This window comes from Salmo trutta, chromosome 14, assembly GCF_901001165.1.
Source record: "Salmo trutta chromosome 14, fSalTru1.1, whole genome shotgun sequence".
NCBI classification, from domain to species: domain Eukaryota; kingdom Metazoa; phylum Chordata; class Actinopteri; order Salmoniformes; family Salmonidae; genus Salmo; species Salmo trutta.
This window is the reverse complement of record NC_042970.1, coordinates 9,762,342-9,780,381: the sequence shown is the minus strand read 5'-3', so window position 1 is coordinate 9,780,381 and position 18,040 is coordinate 9,762,342. Positions and strand designations below refer to the sequence as shown.

At 45.2% G+C, this 18,040-nt stretch overlaps 2 protein-coding genes across 4 annotated transcripts; one reads left to right on the top strand and one right to left on the bottom strand.

Moving 5' to 3' along the window:
• Window positions 1-7,253: 7,253 nt before the first annotated feature.
• Window positions 7,254-11,727, bottom strand: LOC115207183 (coiled-coil domain-containing protein 42-like). The gene is made up of 6 exons (XM_029774164.1): window positions 11,648-11,727; window positions 11,402-11,507; window positions 11,232-11,336; window positions 10,819-11,019; window positions 10,111-10,332; window positions 7,254-7,355 (listed from the first exon to the last, which is right to left on the bottom strand). Exons 1-6 carry the CDS (start codon window positions 11,725-11,727, stop codon window positions 7,254-7,256), a joined length of 816 nt encoding a protein of 271 aa, XP_029630024.1.
• A 1,210-nt stretch (window positions 11,728-12,937) lies between these two features.
• LOC115207362 (beta-1,3-galactosyltransferase 6) lies at window positions 12,938-16,157 on the top strand. 3 transcript variants are annotated; one of them, XM_029774385.1, is made up of 4 exons: window positions 12,938-13,339; window positions 13,440-13,498; window positions 13,771-14,320; window positions 14,717-16,157. In XM_029774385.1, the coding sequence occupies exons 3-4, from the start codon at window positions 13,781-13,783 to the stop codon at window positions 15,194-15,196; spliced, it is 1,020 nt and encodes a 339-aa protein (XP_029630245.1). In that variant the 5' UTR covers window positions 12,938-13,339; window positions 13,440-13,498; window positions 13,771-13,780; the 3' UTR covers window positions 15,197-16,157. The 3 variants fall into 3 exon arrangements, with proteins under 3 accessions (XP_029630245.1, XP_029630246.1, XP_029630243.1); XM_029774386.1 differs by lacking the exon at window positions 13,440-13,498 and having other exon boundaries at window positions 12,938-13,075; XM_029774383.1 differs by lacking the exon at window positions 13,440-13,498 and having other exon boundaries at window positions 12,939-13,339.
• Window positions 16,158-18,040: the final 1,883 nt, after the last annotated feature.

Sequence of the window (18,040 nt, the reverse complement as noted above, 5' to 3'; positions counted from 1 at the left end):
CTGCTTCTCTATTTGTTTTTTTTTAAATCTCTTTCTGTCCAACTCTTTTCTATAGTCCTGTTCTTGCCATCCGTGCGGGTGTGTGTGTGTGTGTGTGTGTGTGTGTGTGTGTGTGTGTGTGTGTGTGTGTGTGTGTGTGTGTGTGTGTGTGTGTGTGTGTGTGTGTGTGTGTGTGTGTGTGTGTGTGTGTGTGTGTGTGTGTGTGTGTGTGTGTGTGTGTGTGTGTGTGTGTGTGTGTGTGTGTGTGTGTGTGTGGACTCTCTAACAATCCATTACCAGTGAATCATTGTCTACTGAAAGTGTACCTATAGCAGTTTCCAATCTAGAATCTAATCTCACACTGTCAATTGGATTAATTTTATTCATTTATTAGACGGGCAAATTCCATTGCACTCCAAAGCTGAGAGACCGGCTCAAGTGGAAAAAGTGTTGCACTGATGAAACACCCAGCCCGCAGGCCGCAGGGTGGTAATTGCAGGAAATGAAACACATTTCCAATTCATGCATAACAATTATTGAACTGGTTAGTCATTCTTTTTCTCAGTGATATAGGATATATATTTAACATCTACAGAACTGAGGACCTTGTTACCCAAGGCACTGCAGCAGTTGGTGCATTTACAAGAAATTAGAAGAAAACAAATTTGAAGAAAAAATACATCTTCAATTGAAGCCTACTAGGAAGTTCCCTCAGGCCTGGAGGGAAGTTAAAGTCATTCCGCTACCCAAGAATAGTAAAGCTCCGTTTACTGACCTGTTACCAACCCTTAGAAAAGTTTTGGGGAAAAAATAGTGTTTGACCAGATACAATGCTATTTTACTGACTTATAGGGAAGGACATTAAACAAAGCACAGCATTTACACAAATGACTGATGATTGGCTGAGAGAAATGGATGATAAAAATATTCTGGGTGCTGTTTTGTTAGACTTCAGTGCGGCTTTTGACATTATCAATCATAGTCTGCTGCTGGAAAAACATATGTGTTATGGCTTTACACCCCAGGCTATAATGTGGATAAAGTGTTATTTATCTAACATTTTAATGGAAGCCTCTCCAACATAATCCAGGTAGAATCAGAAATTCCCCAGGGCAGCTGTCTAGGCCCCTTACTTTTTTCAATCTTTACTAACGACATGCCACTGGCTTTGAGTAAAGACTGTCTGTCAATGCATGCGGATGACTCAACACTATACACGTCAGCTACTACAGCGACTGAAATGACTGCAACACTTAACAAAGAGCTGCAGTTAGTTTCAAAATGGGTGGCAAGGAATAAGTTAGTCCTAAATATTTGGGACAAATTCACTAAACCCTAAACCTCAACTAAATATTGTAATAAATAATGTGGAAATTTAGCAAGTTGAGGTGACTAAACTGCTTGGAGTAACCCTCAATTGTAAACTGTCATGGTCAAAACATATTGTATAGTGTTGAGTTTCATGCATGTTAACATTAGAAGCCTCCTCCCTACTTCAGCACACTCCGCCAACCCTGATGTCCTTGCCGTGGCTGAATCCTGTCTAAGGAAGGCCACCAAAAATTCTGAGATTTCCATCCCCAACTACAACATTTTCCGTCAAGATAAAACTGCCAAAGGGGAGGAGTTGCAACCTACTGCAGAGATAGCCTGCAAAGTTCTGTCATACTTTCCAGGCCCAAACAGTTCGAGCTTCTAATTTTAAAAATGAATCTCTCCAGAAATAAATCTCTCACTGTAGACCCCCCTCAGCTCCCAGCTGTGTACTGTACACCATATGTGAAATGATTGCCCCCCATCTATCTTCAGAGTTCATTCTGTTAGGTGACCTAAACTGGGACATGCTTAACACCCGGCAGTCCTACAATCTAAGCTAGATGCCCTCAATCTCACACAAATGATCAAGGAACCCACCAGGTACAACCCTAAATCCATAAACATGGGCACCCTCATAGATATTATCCTGAACAACTTGCCCTCCAAATACACCTCTGCTGTGTTCAATCAGGATCTCAGCCATCACTGCCTCATTGCCTGCATCCGCTATGGGTCCGCGGTCAAACGACCAACCCTCATCACTGTGAAACGCTCCCAAAAACACTTCTGCAAGCAGGCCTTTCTAATCGACCTGGCTTGGGTATCCTGGAAGGATATTGACCTCATACCATCAGTCGAGGATGCATGGTCATTCTTTAAAAGTAATTTCCTCACCATCTTAAATAAGCATGCCCCTTTCAAAAAATTTAGAACTAAGAAGAGCTATAGCCCTTGGTTCACTCCAGACCTGACTGCCCTCGACCAGCACAAAAACATCCTGTGGCATACTGCACTAGCATCAAATAGTCCCCGCGATATGCAACTTTTCAGGGAAATCAGGAACCAATACACGCAGTCAGTCAGACTAGGTTTTCAAACAGAAATTTGCATCCTGTAGCTCTAACTCCAAAAAGTTGTGGGACACTGTAAAGTCCATGGAGAATAAGAGCACCTCCTCCCAGCTGCCCACTGCACTGAGGCTAGGTAACACTGTCACCACCGATAAATCCACGATAATCGAGAATTTCAATAAGCATTTCTCTACGGCTGGCTATGCTTTCCTGCTGGCTACCCCAAATCCTGCCAACAGCCCCACACCCCCACACCCCCACAGCTACTTGCCCAAGCCTCCCCAGCTTCTCCTTCACCCAAATCCAGAGAGCAGATGTTCTGAAAGAGCTGCAAAACCTGGACCTGTACAAATCAGCTGGGCTAGACAATCTGGACCCTCTCTTTCTAAAATGATCCGCCGCCATTGTTGCAACCCCTATTACCAGTCTGTTCAACCTCTCTTTCGTATCGTCCAAGATCCCTAAAGATTGGAAAGCTGCCGCGGTCATCTTCAAAGGAGTTGACACTCTAGACCCAAACTGTTATAGACGTATTTCCATCCTGCCCTACCTTTCTAAAGTCTTCGAAAGCCAAGTTAATAAACAGATCCCTGACCATTTCAAATTCCACCGTACCTTCTCAGCTGTACAATCCGATTTCCGAGCTGGTCACGGGTGCACCTCAGCCACGCTCAAGGTACTAACGATATCATAACCGCCATCGATAAAAGACAGTACTGTGCAGCCGTCTTCATCAACCTGGCCAAGGCTTTCGACTCTCTCAATCCTTATCGGCAGACTCAACAGCCGTGGTTTCTCAAATGACTGCCTCGCCTGGTTCACCAACTACTTCTCAGACAGAGTTCAGTGTGTCAAATCGAAGGGCCTGTTGTCCGGACCTCTGGCAGTCTCTATGGGGGTACCACAGGGTTCAATTCTCAGGCCGACTCTTTTCGCTCTTGCTGCTGGTGATTCCCTGATCCACCTCTACGCAGACGACACCATTCTGTATACATCTGGCCCTTCTTTGGACACTGTGTTAACTAACCTCCAAACGAGCTTCAATGCCATACAACACTCCTTCGGTGTCCTCCAACTGCTCTTAAACGCTAGTAAAACCAAATGCATGCTTTTCAACCATTCACTGCCCGCATCCGCCCGCCCGACTAGCATCACTACTCTGGATGGTTCTGACTTAGAATATGTGAACAACTACAAATACCTAGGTGTCTGGCTAGACTGTAAACTCTCCTTCCAGACTCATATTAAACATCTCCAATCCAAAATTAAATCTAGAATCGGCTTCCTATTTCGCAACAAAGCCTCCTTCACTCACGCCGCCAAACATACCCTCGTAAAACTGACTATCCTACCGATCCTCGACTTCATCGATGTCATTTACAAAATAGCTTCCAATACTCTACTCAGCAAACTGGATGCAGTCTATCACAGTGCCATCTGTTTTGTCACCAAAGCCCCTTATACCACCCACCACTGTGACCTGTATGCTCTAGTCGGCTGGCCCTCGCTACATATTCGTCGCCAGACCCACTGGCTCCAGGTCATCTATAAGTCTATGCTAGGTAAAGCTCCGCCTTATCTCAGCTCACTGGTCACAATAACAACACCCACCCATAGCACGCACTCAAGCAGGTATATCTCACTGGTCGTCCCCAAAGCCAACACCTCCTTTGGCCGCCTTTCCTTACAATTCTCTGCTGCCAATGACTGGAACGAATTGCAAAAATCGCTGAAGCTGGAGACATATTTCCCTCACTCACTTTAAACATCAGCTATCTGAGCAGCTAACCGATCGCTGCAGCTGTACATAGCCATCTGTAAATAGCCCACCCAATCTACCTACGTCATCCCCATATTGTTTTTATTTACTTTTCTGCTCTTTTGCACACCAGTATTTCTACTTGCACATCATCATCTGCTCATCTATCACTCCAGTGTTAATCTGCTAAATTGTAATTACTTTGCTACTATGGTCTATTTATTGCCTTACCTCCTCACGCCATTTACACACACTGTATATAGACTTTCTTTTTTTCTATTGTGTTATTCACTTGTTTGTGTGGCACTGCTTTGCTTTATCTTGGCCACCGTGTCTTTGTGTTACGCAGAGTAGGGGAATGGATGGGATTAGTGGAACTATCATTTGTTTTTCAACAGGACAATGACCCAACACACCTCCAGGCTGTTGAAGGGCTATTTGACAAAGAAGGAGAGTGATGGAGTACTGCATCAGATGACCTGGCCTCCACAATCACCGACCTCAACCCAGTTGAGATGGTTTGGGATGAGTTGCAACGCAGACTGAAGGAAAAGCAGCCAGCAACCGCTCAGCATATGTGGGAACTCCTTCAAAATGTTGAAAAAGCATTCCAGGTGAAGCTGGTTGAGAGAATGCCAAGAGTGTACAAAGCTGTCATCAAGGCAAAGGGTGGCTACTTTGAAGAATCTCAAATATAAATGTCACGGATCCTTCTGGAACTTTCATTGCGCACACCTGTCCCCTATTCCCACTGATTGTATTTCTACATATGTTCCCTTTTTTCTCCATGGTCTTGTTGATTATTGTTACAATGTCCGTTGGTGTGTGTGAGTACCTGTGCTGTGTGTTTTGGGCTTTCGTGTCATTGTGGATTGCGCAGATGATTACGGGTCTCGTCCCGTGTGTATTTATTCGAGGTACTCCTCGCTCTTTTGTTTGGGTTTCTACCCTGTGTTTTGTTACGTGTTTGTTTGGTCTTCGTCCCCGTGCCTTTTACATGGCACGCCGTAATTTGGGCTGAATAAAAAATCCTATTACGCATTCCTGCGCCTGTCTCCCGAATCTCCTCATACCAACGTGACAATAAAATATATTTTGATTTGTTTAACACTTTTTTGGTTACTACATGATTCCATATGTGTTATTTCATAGTTTTGATGTCTTCACTATTATTCTACAATGTAGAAAATAGTAAAAAATAAAGAAAAACCCTTGAATGAGTAGGTGTCCAAACTTTTGACTGGTACTGTATATATCATAACGCTACATCTAGGTCCTGTCACATAGAGAAAGGGAGGGCCACTGTTCACGTTCTGTTAGTCTGTCTGACTTATGAGCAGAGGTACATAATTAATAATCAGTCTCATTTTTCAAGCAATATACCTGCAACCTGTGCACAGTGAACATGTCACATCTAGTCTTCATCACTTTGTGCTTGTGTTGAACAGGAGAACGTAGGCAATAGAGCAGTTGCCGTGTCTCATTTGTATGAGTTTGTGCCTGCATTTCACTAGTCGCCACATGCACATTTTAACATGCTTAGAGCACCCCCACACTGTAGCCTTCAAAGTAGCCTGAGCTCCTACTGACAGACTCTGCAGTCTGTCTCTGGATTCTAAAGACTCTCACAGCAACATAATGAGGCCACTGACTGGCTCCCTGACTCTGCGGTCTGTCTCTGGATTATAAAGACTCTCACAGCATCATAATGAGGCCACTGACTGGCTCACTGACTCTGCGGTCTGTCTCTGGATTATAAAGACTCTCACAGCATCATAATGAGGCCACTGACTGGCTCCCTGACTCTGCGGTCTGTCTCTGGATTCTAAAGACTCTCACAGCATCATAATGAGGCCACTGACTGGCTCCCTGACTCTGCGGTCTGTCTCTGGATTCTAAAGACTCTCACAGCATCATAATGAGGCCACTGACTGGCTCCCTGACTCTGCGGTCTGTCTCTGGATTATAAAGACTCTCACAGCATCATAATGAGGCCACTGACTGGCTCCCTGACTCTGCGGTCTGTCTCTGGATTCTAAACACTCTCACAGCATCATAATGAGGCCACTGACTGGCTCCCTGACTCTGCGGTCTGTCTCTGGATTCTAAAGACTCTCACAGCATCATAATGAGGCCCCTGACTGGCTCCCTGACTCTGCAGTCTGTCTCTGGATTATAAAGGTTCCCACAGCATCATAATGAGGCCCCTGACTGGCTCCATGAGAGACCACACTTCATTTGTTTAGTTTGTTATTGCAGTTATAAGGAGAGAGAGAGAGAGAGAGAGAGAGAGAGAGAGAGAGAGAGAGAGAGAGAGAGAGAGAGAGAGAGAGAGAGAGAGAGAGAGAGAGAGAGAGAGAGAGCGAGAGAGAGAGAGAGAGAGAGAGAGAGAGAGAGAGAGATGGATGGAGGGAGGGAGGGAGGGAGGGAGGGAGGGAGGGAGGGAGGGAGGGAGGGAGGGAGGGAGGGAGGGAGGGAGGGAGAAAGAGAGAAGTCCCTAGATTAAACACTGTCTATTCAGAATAACAATGGTCCCCTCTGCTGGTCACTGTGAGTAAACTCACTATTATCTGTACTAATCCTACTGTATTTTAGATACATTGAATGAATAGTCTTAAATGACAGGTAAGTCAGGTCCTTTTATGTCAGTCTTTAGTAAGAGGCTTTAGAGTGTGAATATGATTCAGGGTAAGGCGGGTTAGGGTTGGAAATGTGGTCTTGTTTGTACTTGGTTGACCTCCTCCCAAATACAGATTGAGGTTGGAGAGGAATTTCTGAACCTGCAGGTGAAGGACATCGTTTGAAAGATCAGTCATTGATAGCCTACAAGGTTTCTGGTAAGCTCTTGTCTGATATGTCATAAGGCCTTTCTGTACAACAGTGCCAAGACAGTAGAATAGAATAGAACTGAATTGAATTGAATAGATTAACTGTATTGTTCCAAGAAGGAGCTTCAGTGACCTAACAAATATAAATAGTTACAGTATATCTGCAGAGTGGTCTGTAGACAGCCTGTTACTAAACTGCAAGTCTAGCACGGTAACACACACACACACAGACACACACACCTTATCCAGCTGTTTGAGAGTGTCCTTCAGAGCAACCTCGCCCCACCCATCCTGGGCCTTCTAGCTGGTAGTCTGGTACAGGTTGACGGTGGCCATCTTGATGGTGCCCAGGAGCATGGTCTTCATAGTTGCCGTATTCTGGATGTGAGCCCACCGAGACTCCTGAGTGGAAAAACACACATGAAGAGGGAGAGATGAGAGAGTTAAAGGAAAAACTGGTCTGTGTGTGCACCCCTCATGTCTATATTTTGGAAAACAGTTAGTGCAGTGAAGCGTGGAAATTCCCTCCCCTTCCCTGCCTAAGCAAGTTGTGTCAGACTCTCGCATCGTTACTGAGAAAAATTAGATAAGTGATGCTTTTAATCAGCATTTTATCTCTGCAGACTTTTTATTTGAAAGAAATTCTGGTTTAATTGACCCTGGTCAATCAGTCGACGGCTCTTCCCTCTCCCAACCTCCAGCTGGCTCAGTGGGAGATCAGTCAACTTGTACTGAATCGTTGTTTTCATTTCAACAACTTTCTACTTGTGATCTACTAGGTGGGTTAAGATTGATGTCAAAATAAATCAACTGCGGCTGATTTGCTTGATCTTTTCTGGCTGCATCTTTCTGCTCTCCTGATTGCGGAGTCTGAAGCTTATCTCTGGTACTATCCCCAGGGTTTGGAAGGCGGCCCATGTGCTCCCTCGCCACAAAGGTGGTTACCCCTCCAATCTAAATAATGATCGCTCTGTTTCAAAACTGTCTTGCCTAGCAACAATTTTAGAATCATGAATCAACTGTCAGTTTAGATCCTTCCTAGCAACAAGTTGTATTTTAAGTGTCTGGTTTCACTGTGCTTCCCTATTTATTGACTTATCCCACTCTTTACTGATTCAAAGATAGTCTGCAATCGGAATGGATCAGGTGTCATGTAATTGGTTAAAAAATTACTTGACATACAGGACACAACGTGGCTTTTTTCACCCTCTTTTTCTCCCCAATTTTGTGATTACGATGATCTTGTCTCATCGCTACAACTCCCCAACAGGCTCGGAAGAGGCGAAGGTGGAGTCATGCGTCCTCCAAAACATGACCCGCCAAGCCACGCTTCTTAACACCCGGAAGCCAGCTGTGTCGGAGGAAACACAGTTCAACTGACAATCGAGGTCAGCCTGCAGGTGCCCGGACCGCCACAAGGAGTCGCTAGAGCGCGATGAGCCAAGTAAAGCCCCCCCCCCCGGCCAAACCCTCCCCTACCCCAGACGACGCTGGGCCAATTGTGTGCAGCCCTATAGGACTCCCGGTCACTGACTGTTATCGAACCCCAGGCTGTAGTGATGCCACAACACTGCAATGCAGTGCCTTAGACCGCTGCGCCACTCAGGAGGCAACAACGTGTTTTTTCTGATGGTGTTGAGTCAGGTTTCCTTCATTTTACAAAGGGTGTCCCACAGGAATCGATTTTAGTCCTGTACTTTTTACTGTCTATTTAAACAATGTTGGTCTATGTGTAAAATAATGTTTTACATACAGTTCAACGTTATGCAGATGACACTGTCGTGTATGCTCTTGCCCCCACGCTGACCAGTCTCTGCCTTCATTGCTTTGTAGAAAGCCTTTGTTATTCTCCAAATCACATAAAAATGTATCTGAGGATTTATACATATGTACATTGGATCGTGCTCTCATTGATTGTGTCACCGCTTATAAATATCTGGGTATCTGGGTTGACGAAAAGCCATCATGTTGATGAGATAGTTAAGAAATTATGAATTAAAATGAGCTTATTTTATAGGAATAAGTCATGCCTTTCATTAAATAGCAGAAAACAAATCATTCAGTCAGCATTCATATCGGTTATAGACTATGGAGATATTGTCTATATGAATGCAGCTGCCACTTTGCTTTGTTACGGGCGATAGGTTCAGTACACATCAACGCATTCTGTATCAAAAGGTAGACTGACCCTCTTTGAAGTCTGTAGGTCGATGCAATGCACTCTTTTTGTTTATAAACCCCTCCTGCATGAATTTCCTCCGTACCTTACTTCATTGTTAAACTTACAGACGTATGAGATTCCAGACCCAGTGCCAGGTATGGCTAACTCTCGATCTCCACTGAGTTAGATAAATCTGCTTTTTGTTTTTTTGCACCTTGCTTGTGAAATGACCTCCAAGGCGTTCTGAAGTTTGGTGCCTCTCGGGCAATACAACCTTTATTTTATTCTACAAAAGGCTGCTTGAGGTCCTTTTTACTGTAAAATGGGGTTTCTATGATTGTATTAAGCTTTTTGTGTATTGGTGTAAATATTGATGTGTATAGTGATGTGTGTAGTGTATATATTTATGTGTATAGTGATGTGTGTAGTGTATATTGATGTGTATATTTATGTGAATAGTGATGTGTGTAGTGTATATTGATGTGTATATTTATGTGTATAGTGATGTGTGTAGTGTATATTGATGTGTATATTTATGTGTATAGTGATGTATGTAGTGTATATTGATGTGTAAAGTGATGTGTATTTATTTAATTTATTTTATTTGACCTTTATTTAACTAGGCAAGTCAGTTAAGAACAAATTCTTATTTTCAATGACGGCCTAGGAACAGTGGGTTAACTGCCTTGTTCAGGGGCAGTACCCTAACCTATAGTGTATAGTGATGTGTGTAGTGTATATTGATGTGTATATTGAGGTGTATAGTGATGTGTGTAGTGTATATCGATGTGTATATTGAGGTGTATAGTGATGTGTGTAGTGTATATTGATGTGTATATTGAGGTGTATAGTGATGTGTGTAGTGTATATCGGTGTGTATACAGGGCTCATCTATGAAAGAGACCTAGGTCTCGAAATAAAGGTTGAATACATTTTTGGGCCAACCATCCTGATTGATCTGCACAGCCTCATGTCTGTTGACTGCTGTCCCCTCACCCATAGCATGGTCTCACTGCGTACTCTGTCCAGAATCCTATGTAGCTTGGCCAGCCTGTTGTTGTAGTGCAGCAGGCGGTCCTCGTTCTGCTCCAGGTACTGGGTCAGCTGGGTCCGGGACGTCTCACAACACTCCTGGTTCTGCTTGATGCTGGTCAGTAGTTCTTCCCTGGTCTGGACCAGAGTGTCCACCCTGGACATCACCTGCCACGCCTCCTGGAACTGAGAGGATTCTAACACTGTTAGAATAATGTTCACAAAATGGTTACTCTACGTTAGGTACTCACTCCACCCATCCCTATTAGACTGAAGGTCAGGTAAGTCAGGGAAGGCCAATCCTCCTCCTGGAGAGCTACTTGGTGTATAGGCTTTTGTTCCAGCCCTGCTCTAAAACACCTGATTCGGCTATTAAACATCATGACGAGCAGCTTATTAGTTTAACCTTATGAATAGCATTGGCCACCCCTGACTGGACCGGACCGGACCGGACTATCTACCACATACTTCTCTCAATGGCTTAATAATGGAAGTTAGTTCCATTAAATATATTACAAACTCATGGAGAGTCTTAGAAATCTCAGTATCGGTGTCAGTACCACCAAGCCAACATCAGACCAGAGAATTAGCTCACACTGCCTCCTCAACTATACAAACCGGACTCCCTCTACGGGGAGATGGTCTCTTCCATCTTATCATATCTCTCATTACCTGCTTGCTGGCTTTGACCACTTTATCTAGAAAGCGGGAGTAGATTTCATGTTTCTCTACAAGAGCGGCAATCTTTACTCTCTCTTTAGTGAGAGCCTTGAGCTCCTGTTTCAGGATGAGTAGGTTCGCTGCTTTCTGACGAGCTAGCTCTCTCTCCTTCACTGCTATCTTCAACACACGGCCGTTTTTCAATTTATTCTCCTGAAAAAGGCAGGAGGGGATTGCTGAGTGGAATCAGTTTGTGTGATGTGGAACTACTGTCTCTGAGTTCAACGGAAAATATGAACTGATACACAAGCCTAAAATAAGCCAATAAAGTATGTGATTTGTTGAAAGAGTCAGAACATGCAACAGGTTGAGACGTCCTACTACGAAGGTCCTACTATCGGACCTCTCAACCTAGAGGAGGTTACCTGGAGAAATGTGTTGAAGTTTCTGAGGTATTCCTTTAACTTAACCTCCCTCTCCTTCAGCTCTTTATCTCTGACACGCTGGGCCATCAGGGTCATGGCAAAGTCCTGATAGACAGACACACAGGAGGAGCGGGCAAAGGGTCAGAAGTCAGTGTGTGCGCGTGTATCACCTCTTGAAGGGCCTCCATGGCCTTGTGTATGTCCAGCTCCTCTCTTCTCTTCCTGATGAGGCGAGTGGTGGGAGCCAAGACATAGTCAGTGGATGGGGGAGCTTTCCTGATAAACAACAACACAACAACAACTCAATGTGATTTATTGTGTAAATGTACAGCTTCCTTCAGTGTTTATATTGGTAAGGGGCATATACCAAAGGAAAAACAAATCCTGCAGAAGTTCTATACTATTTGTGCACTTACAGTAGCTCTTTTTGAAGATTGTTCACAAAGTATGTTTTAAAGTAATCAGTCAGATCCTCTGCTGCTTTTTTATTGTCCATGTCTGACAGTCAGCCTGACAGTCTGGCTGTGTCAGCTACTGGTAGAAACAAGAGCCTGACAGCAGACAACACTGTCATGTCACACTACATGTTATATCTAATGGAATGCTTGATCATACCTGGTCAGGAAATATTTAACAATGGTGTCCTAGCAACCAACCAGAGGGGCTCTTCCTTTTACATGGAGATAGAACATGGAATTGGAACAGGTAGAACACAGAATGTGCCATAGAATGGAGGTAGAAATTGTATCTCTATGGTTTGTTACCCACAAAACTAACAAAGAACAAGAACTAACAGTTTGGAGGTTCCACATTCCATTCGACACATTCAGTAGTGGAGATAGTACCCAATTGTCATACTTGAGTAAAAGTAAAGATACCTTAATAGAAAATGACTCAAGTAAAAGTGAAAGTCACCCAGTTAAATACTACTTGAGTAAAAGTCTAAAAGTATTTGGTTTTAAACATACTTAAGTATCAAAAGTAAATGTAATTGCTAAAATATACTTTAAGTATCAAAACTAAAAGTACAGGTATAAATCATTTCAAATTCCTTATATTAAGCAAAGCAGATGGACACATTTTCTAGTTGTTTTTTATTTACAAATAGCCAGGGACACGCTCCAACACTCAGACATAATTTACAAATGAAGCATGTGTTTAGTGAGTCCACCAGATCAGAGGCAGTAGGGATGACCAGGGATGTTCTCTTGTAACTGTGTGAATTAGACCATTTTCCAGTCAAAATGTAACGAGTCCCTATGGGTGTCAAGGAAAATGTATGGAGTAAAAAGTAGGAATGTATTGAAGTAAAAGTAAAAGTTGTCAAAAATATAAATAGTAAAGTAAAAAAAAAATACTTAAGTAGTACTTTCAAGTATGTTTACTTATTAAGTACCTTCCACATTCCATATAATTTAGAATCAGTGCTGTAGTGTAGTTGAAATGTTTTACTCCTTCTACTTGTATCCACTGGGAGGCTCCAAAGGTGTGTCTTTCCAGCAATGAATGGGATGCGTCATCACATACTGCCTTCAAACCAACTGGGAACTCGGAAAAAACAGGCTACGAAAAACACTTAGTGACGGTTTCGTCAGTGATGTCCAGATTGGAGAAGTTGTAGCTCTAGAGGATGATGCCTGAGTTTCCAAATTGTAATTCCGATTTTTATGAACGTAAAAAAATATTTGCGCATTCTGAGCTCCTTTTTATCCCCCCGACTTTCCATTTGTGTTAAATAAACTGATGTCGGAGGTCGAATATTTCCGATTTCCGTGTTGTCTTGAACTCACCGTCTGTCTTGTATTTACTGCGTGTCACCAGTCGAGTCAACAATAACGTCTAGCGTAGGTAGTTTACTAGCTACACACAAAAGGATTGCTCTTTTTCTTTAATAATTTTATTAATTCGCGTCATTTTGTAGCTAGCGAAGTGAGCAGTAAATCAAATCCTAATTCCTCGATAGCTATTAAGCTAGCTAGCGAGCCTGCTAACGTTTCCACATTTGTGCTATCTCGGCTAGCTAACTAACTAGCTAGCTACAGACAGAAGCAATGTCCATGTCACTGCCATCGATGCATTAAACATCTAGCGTTGTGTGACACATTCAGGTACTGTAGTCTATATTTCCGCCGTTGTTTTGATGCAATGAGCATGCTTTCCGTCGCTTGCATGGAATGAGATTGATCGGGTAATGTTATCGTTAACCAGGTTGCAGGCAAGCTGTGGGTGGTCTGCTTAGCACTGATATGTTTGCCGAGGTCGATTAGGTAACGTTAAGTTAGCTGTCTGTTGAATTGTTGATCAACTTCAGAATGTATTTTTCTCTAGCTACCTCATTTCTCTGGCAGACATTCATTGACTGCTGTCTTTAATTGTTAACTGAATGAACAGACATGCATTGTTGCTTACAGGTCTCTCTTTCCCCCCCATCTCTCTCCACCCCGTCTCTCTTTTCCCCCCCCCATCTCTCTCCACCCCATCTCTCTCTCCCCCATCTCTCTCCAATCCGTCTCTCTCTCCCCATCTCTCTGCTTCTCAGACTCAGCACCATGAGCCTGGTCCGCGTCGTGTGTCGTCACAAGACGGCCCTGGCCATCGGAGGAGTGTGCCTCTTTGCTGTTGTCCTCCTTTTCCTCGCCAAGTGTACCTCGGAGACCCTAAAACAGGGCCAGGCCGACCCTCCAGGCCTGGCCCCCCACGCTGCCCACTCCCAGCCCCGAGCAGAGCACCTTGAGCTCCCCTCACGCCCCAAAGACCTCTCAGCCTTCCTGGTGGTCCTCATCACCACAGGACCCAAGTACACAGAGCGCAGGAGCATCATCCGTAGTACCTGGCTGGCTAAGAAGGATCCAGAGGTTCTAGCTATGTTCGTGGTGGGAACCGAGGGTCTGCCCGCAGAGGATATGCAGAACATCAACACGGAGCAGGGACGGCACAAAGACCTGCTCTTACTCCCCGCGCTGCGAGACTCGTATGAGAACCTGACCCTGAAGCTGCTGCATATGTATTCCTGGCTAGATCACAACGTAGACTTCAAGTTTGTGTTAAAAGCGGACGATGATACTTTTGCTCGTCTGGACCTGTTGAAGGTATGTGTTTGATATGGGATACATCCCAAATGGCACCCTTGTCAAAAGTAGTGCACTACATAGTGAAAAGGGTCCATAGGGAACCTATGTAGGTAATAGGGTGCCATTTGGGACATAATGTGTATTGTAAACTGGATGGTTTGAGCCCTCAATGCTGATTGGCTGAAAGCTGTGGTATATCAGACTATATACCAGGGGTATGACAAAACATTTACTAATTCCTGCTCTAATTACGTTGGTAATCATTGCGTCATGCTTAAGAACAGCCCTTAGCCATGGTATTTTGGCCATATACCACACCCCCCTCGGGCCTTATTGCTTAAATATGGAGCTTGTGCTGCAAAACAAATGTATGTGCAAACACCCCATAATGTATAATCTCTTCTAATCTCATAGGAGGAGCTGAAGACTAAAGAACCCAGCCGGCTGTACTGGGGCTTCTTCTCAGGCCGCGGTCGCGTGAAGACGGCAGGGAAGTGGAGGGAGTCGGCCTGGGAGCTGTGTGACTACTACCTACCTTACGCCCTGGGTGGAGGCTACCTGCTCTCCTGTGACCTCGTACACTACATCCAAATCAATACGGCCTACCTCAAGGTGTGGCAGAGCGAGGACGTGTCACTGGGGGCGTGGCTGGCCCCGGTGGACGTCAAACGAACACACGACCCTCGATTCGACACGGAATACAAGTCTCGGGGGTGTAGTAATAAATACCTGGTGACTCACAAGCAGAGCCTGGAGGACATGTTGGAGAAACAGCAGACGCTGCAGAGAGACGGGAGGCTGTGTAAGGAAGAGGTTAAACTCCGTCTGAGCTACGTGTACGACTGGAGCGTCCCACCCTCACAGTGCTGCCAGAGGAAGGACGGAATACCCTGAACTATAACCCTTAACCTTCCTCACTTTGTCCACCCGTGTAATTCTCATCAGTGTTTCCCCTACTACGGTTACCCAGGCGGTGTGGTGCTCCCCCTAAGCCTTACTCCGTTCTGTGGTGCCCCCCCCTTCCCCGTAAAACATTGTACTGCCTTCAGTTGACCTCCATAGAAGATGTCTGTTATGGCAGCCCGCCTATGAAAAGACCTGAGGAAAACACTGATCCCCATTCCCTTTTATATATGTTTATTTATTTATTTATTCTGGAGCCGTCGCTGACTGAACTAAAGCACACTGGTACAGGACTGGGAGAGTGGACCTGACTGGGTACAGCCACACAACGGGAGACCTTCAGTTATTAAAAACAGCACATGTATGTTGAGAGGAAGTGTACTTAAAGGAACCAGTATTCAGCTTTCTGGTTGGACAATGAAAAGACTCGAGTCATTCCTGAATCCGTTTAAAATGTCCCGGAGACTCTAAGTGGAAGTGGCCCTATTTATGAATGTGATGGAAGTGATATGAAAATGGGGTGTATTGCTTCAGAACAGTGGTACAGAATGAGCCAGTCATGGGTTCATGGTATTTGTAGTTCCATTGAGACTATGTGTAATATTGTAGGCCTCTCTCTCCTCTGCTTACTGAGAGTTCTGTTCAGTTGGGAGATGTACCTTACCTGCTGTCTGTGTTTGGTTGACGTATTTACAAAGTCCAGTGATGGTCAACAGAGCTGTTTGTGTTCAGCTGAGCTACTCTACAGGCAATTTTCCAGCTGATATTCGGTTACTTTTAAACCAACAAAAAAAGACTGCTTGTGTTAATGTCGTTGAAAGAAACCAGCCGTTGTATTACTGTGTGACTGACCGTGTCCTCTCATCACCAGTGTTGTTTAAAACCTACTGTCAAACTACTTCAATATGAATGTTTAAAATATTTGGATCTATTAAAAAGTTTTTGAAACATGTATTTTTGTGACATATTTATTAATAATAAATGGGTATAAACACTAAAGAAAAATACCTACTGTACACCCCCCCATACCCTAATACCCCCTACAGCAGGGTTCCTCAACCCTAATACCCCCTACAGCAGGGTTCCTCAACCCTAATACCCCCTACAGCAGGGTTCCTCAACCCTAATACCCCTACAGCAGGGTTCCTCAACCCTAATACCCCCTACAGCAGGGTTCCTCAACCCTAATACCCCTACAGCAGGGTTCCTCAACCCTAATACCCCCTACAGCAGGGTTCCTCAACCCTAATACCCCCTACAGCAGGGTTCCTCAACCCTAATACCCCTACAGCAGGGTTCCTCAACTCTAATACCCCCTACAGCAGGGTTCCTCAACCCTAATACCCCCTACAGCAGGGTTCCTCAACCCTAATACCCCCTACAGCAGGGTTCCTCAACCCTAATACCCCTACAGCAGGGGTCCTCAACCCTAATACCCTCTACAGCAGGGTTCCTCAACCCTAATACCCCTACAGCAGGGTTCCTCAACCCTAATACCCTCTACAGCAGGGTTCCTCAACCCTAATACCCCCTACAGCAGGGTTCCTCAACTCTAATACCCCCTACAGCAGGGTTCCTCAACCCTAATACCCCCTACAGCAGGGTTCCTCAACCCTAATACCCCTACAGCAGGGTTCCTCAACCCTAATACCCCCTACAGCAGGGTTCCTCAACCCTAATACCCCCTACAGCAGGGTTCCTCAACCCTAATACCCCTACAGCAGGGTTCCTCAACCCTAATACCCTCTACAGCAGGGTTCCTCAACCCTAATACCCCCTACAGCAGGGTTCCTCAACCCTAATACCCCCTACAGCAGGGTTCCTCAACCCTAATACCCCCTACAGCAGGGTTCCTCAACCCTAATACCCCCTACAGCAGGGTTCCTCAACCCTAATACCCCCTACAGCAGGGTTCCTCAACCCTAATACCCCCTACAACAGGGTTCCTCAACCCTAATACCCCCTACAGCAGGGTTCCTCAACCCTAATACCCCCTACAGCAGGGTTCCTCAACCCTAATACCCCCTACAGCAGGGTTCCTCAACCCTAATACCCCCTACAGCAGGGTTCCTCAACCCTAATACCCCCTACAGCAGGGTTCCTCAACCCTAATACCCCCTACAGCAGGGTTCCTCAACCCTAATACCCCTACAGCAGGGTTCCTCAACCCTAATACCCCCTACAGCAGGGTTCCTCAACCCTAATACCCCTACAGCAGGGTTCCTCAACCCTAATACCCCCTACAGCAGGGTTCCTCAACCCTAATACCCCCTACAGCAGGGTTCCTCAACCCTAATACCCCTACAGCAGGGTTCCTCAACCCTAATACCCCTACAGCAGGGTTCCTCAACCCTAATACCCCCTACAGCAGGGTTCCTCAACCCTAATACCCCCTACAGCAGGGTTCCTCCACCCTAATACCCCCTACAGCAGGGTTCCTCAACCCTAATACCCCCTACAGCAGGGTTCCTCAACCCTAATACCCCCTACAGCAGGGTTCCTCAACCCTAATACCCCCTACAGCAGGGTTCCTCAACCCTAATACCCCCTACAGCAGGGTTCCTCAACCCTAATACCCCCTACAGCAGGGTTCCTCAACCCTAATACCCCCTACAGCAGGGTTCCTCAACCCTAATACCCCCTACAGCAGGGTTCCTCAACCCTAATACCCCCACAGCAGGGTTCCTCAACCCTAATACCCCCTACAGCAGGGTTCCTCAACCCTAATACCCCCTACAACAGGGTTCCTCAACCCTAATACCCCTACAGCAGGGTTCCTCAACCCTAATACCCCCTACAGCAGGGTTCCTCAACCCTAATACCCCTACAGCAGGG